We start from the raw sequence: 2,936 nt of genomic DNA, 5'->3' as shown, positions 1-2,936 counted from the left end.
TGAGGAAGTGGGGGACCAGCTTAATGCCAGGGCCCACCGCTGCTTCCAGGCTGGGGTACTCATCAGTATGGGTGGACGGGTCTGGGCAGTATGGCTTGCTGCCTGCAGGATATTGATAAGATGTTGTTACGATCAGGCGGTTTGGCCCCCTCCAGTGGGATGTCATCATGGTGTTCCTTATACCTTTACCCAGCAAGATATGATAGGGATGTTTCTTTTTTCTTCCTTTTTTTTGAGACGGAGTCTCGCTCTGTCGCCCAGGCTGGAGTGCAGTGGCGAGATCTCGGCTCACTGTAAGCTCCGCCTCCCGGGTTCACACCATTCTCCTGCTTCAGCCTCCCAAGTAGCTGGGACTACAGGTGCCCGCCACCACACCTGGCTAATTTTTTGTATTTTTGGTAGAGACGGGGTTTCACTGTGTTAGCCAGGATGGTCTCGATCTCCTGACCTTGTGATCCACCCACCTCGGCCTCCCAAAATGCTGGGATTGCAGGCGTGAGCCACCGTGCCTGGCTGATAGGGAAGTTTCTTTAGGTGGGCCTTTGTCCGCCTTGCGGTCACAGGTGGCTGAGCCGGATGTTTCTCATGACCTGAGCTCCCATGAAATGTTTTACTTGGACCAACGTCTGCAAAATAGTGGGGAGCTTACAAAATGGTGCGGTTTGAACCAACACCAGGTTCTGTTTATAAATGTTTGTAGAGGATCTTCCTATTTAGATTAGTAAATCTGGGGCTTAGGAAGCAATTGTTCTGTCCATAATGGCTTCGGGGCAGGGCGGAAGTCCCAAGTATTTTACGACACCGGTGCGTTCTTTTTGACCTCACCTGGTCATGTTGCCCATGGTCGCAGCCTCATGCTGGACCAAAGAATTTTCATCCATGATCCCCTTTGGTTCTCCTGTCCATGCTAAGAGACAGGGAGGACAGTCCGCATTTCCTAGATGAGGAGACTTAGGGGAGGAAGTGAGCTTACCTGGGGCCTCACAGCTAGTAGGTGGCAGAGTCAGGATTCGAACCCATGTCTCTCTGACCACAAAGGTCCGTGCTTTCCCGGAAAGACCCTGTGGTGTATGCCTTTCTCCTGGATGGTGAGCCTTCCGGAGAAGGAGCCACGTCTTACTCATCGTACAGTGGGTACACCAGCACTCTTAATAGGCAGCAACCTGTGGGCCGGGCACTGGGGAGGGCTTCATGGGAGCAGGCCGGGGACAGCAGGCGTGTCCAGGACTTTTCTGGAAAACCAGCTCTGAGCCCGACCCTCTCCATCCTTATCCTGGCACCTCCCTCCTGGACAGGGACCTCACTTCTCTCTCCTTTCAGCCTTTTAACCATGGACACAAGGTGGCCAAGTTCTGTTATGCAGACAAGGTGAGTGAGCCCCTGCCGCTGGTGACCGGGGGGTTAGGGTTGCTGCCCCTGCCCTGCCCTGCCAGCTGCTGATATGGGGGTGGGCATCAGTTGCTGTATCCTTCTTTGGCCATGGTGGATAGGTGGGCAGGGGGCGGCTGGCACTGAGGGAGTCCCTGGGTGATGTCTTTGACTGGGCCAGGCATGCAAAGGTTAACTTGAGCCAAATGCAAACTGCCTCAGCCAGGGCTGAGACATTCCCAGACATGCCCGTGGTGGGGCAGATCTTGGACGGGGGAGGAGGTGGATTCTGGAAGGCTGAGTCAGGGCAATTGGAGACACCATCGATGGAAAGCCAGGCCGAGAATTGGCACTGGAAAGGGCCAGCAGGAGGGGCTGGGGTGACTGGGGGTCCAGGAGCTGGCATTGTGTGGCAATGAGGGCAGTTGGGGTCTGGGAGGCCAGCAGCAGAGCCATGTCTCAGGCTCCAGTTGACCTCAAGTTTCTGGATGGTGGGTTCAGGGGCACCAGGTCCCAAGAACAAGGTGAGGTTTTGATTAGACCATGAGAGAAAGTGGAGCCAGTTTAACAGCTGTGGGACTCAGTGCCAAGACCTTAGAGAGCTGACCAACCTGGCTGGGCCCTTCAGGTTTCAGACTGCCAACCGCTACAGGCTCTGACGGGACACTGTTGGCAGCTGTGATGGCAGGGGGCTGAGGGACCAGGCAGACAGGCATTGTCCCTGGATGGAAGAGAGTGGCCTTCCAGGTCTCTCCTCCCTCGCTCACTCCCCAGGGCCCTTCCCGCTGCAGGCGGCAGTTCCCAACCTCTCCGTCTCCCTTTAGAGCCTGCTCAACAAAGCCATCGAGGCTGCCCTGGCTGCCCGGAAAGAGTGGGACCTGAAGCCGATCGCAGACCGGGCCCAGATCTTCCTGAAGGCAGCAGACATGCTGAGTGGGCCGCACAGGGCTGAGATCCTCGCCAAGACCATGGTGGGACAGGTGAGGTGCTGGTGGGTCTGGGTGGGTGGAGCAGTGTGGGCTCAGAGTCAGTTGTGCCCCACCCATGGCAGCAGACATCAGCTGAAGCGCTTCTGGGTCCCAAGCCCTTTTGGGGACCCAGAGATGTCCTCAAGGGACAAGGCCTAGGAGCTGGGATGGATGATCACAAATTATTGTGCAGAGCCCGTGTGTCCTGCCTCGGAAATGTCCCCTATCTTCCATCCCTCTGTCCTCGCTCCTAGGGTTCGTCATGCTTTGCCTGGACTGGTGGTGGCCTGCACTGTCTCCCTGCCTCCCAGCTTGGTCAGGCCCTCGCCACCTTCAGAGTGGTCTTCCCAACACCTCCAGGATGTCACTCCTGGCTTACGACCCCCTAGACCTCTCCACCACTGAGAGGCAAGTCCCAAGACCTGAGCCCTGGCCGGGCGCAGTGGCTCAAGCCTGTAATCCCAGCACTTTGGGAGGCCGAGATGGGCGGATCACGAGGTCAGGACATTGAGACCATCCTGGCTAACACGGTGAAACCTCGTCTCTACTAAAAAATACAAAAAAAAAAACTAGCCAGGCGAGGTGGCGGGCACCTGTAGT

General features: G+C 56.6%; 1 protein-coding gene across 1 annotated transcript; it reads left to right on the top strand.

The window, feature by feature from the left end:
• Positions 1-497: 497 nt before the first annotated feature.
• LOC113221258 (delta-1-pyrroline-5-carboxylate dehydrogenase, mitochondrial-like) lies at positions 498-2,348 on the top strand (the record flags this gene model as incomplete). Its single annotated transcript, XM_026450597.1, has 2 exons — positions 498-1,368; positions 2,193-2,348. Coding segments are annotated over exons 1-2 (333 nt in total), but the record flags the coding sequence as incomplete, so codon positions are not given.
• Between the last annotated feature and the right edge of the window lie 588 nt (positions 2,349-2,936).

Source organism: Piliocolobus tephrosceles, unplaced genomic scaffold (assembly GCF_002776525.5).
Source record: "Piliocolobus tephrosceles isolate RC106 unplaced genomic scaffold, ASM277652v3 unscaffolded_22370, whole genome shotgun sequence".
Classification (NCBI taxonomy): domain Eukaryota; kingdom Metazoa; phylum Chordata; class Mammalia; order Primates; family Cercopithecidae; genus Piliocolobus; species Piliocolobus tephrosceles.
Note: the sequence above shows the minus strand (reverse complement) of the source record. Positions and strands in the feature narration are given on the sequence as shown.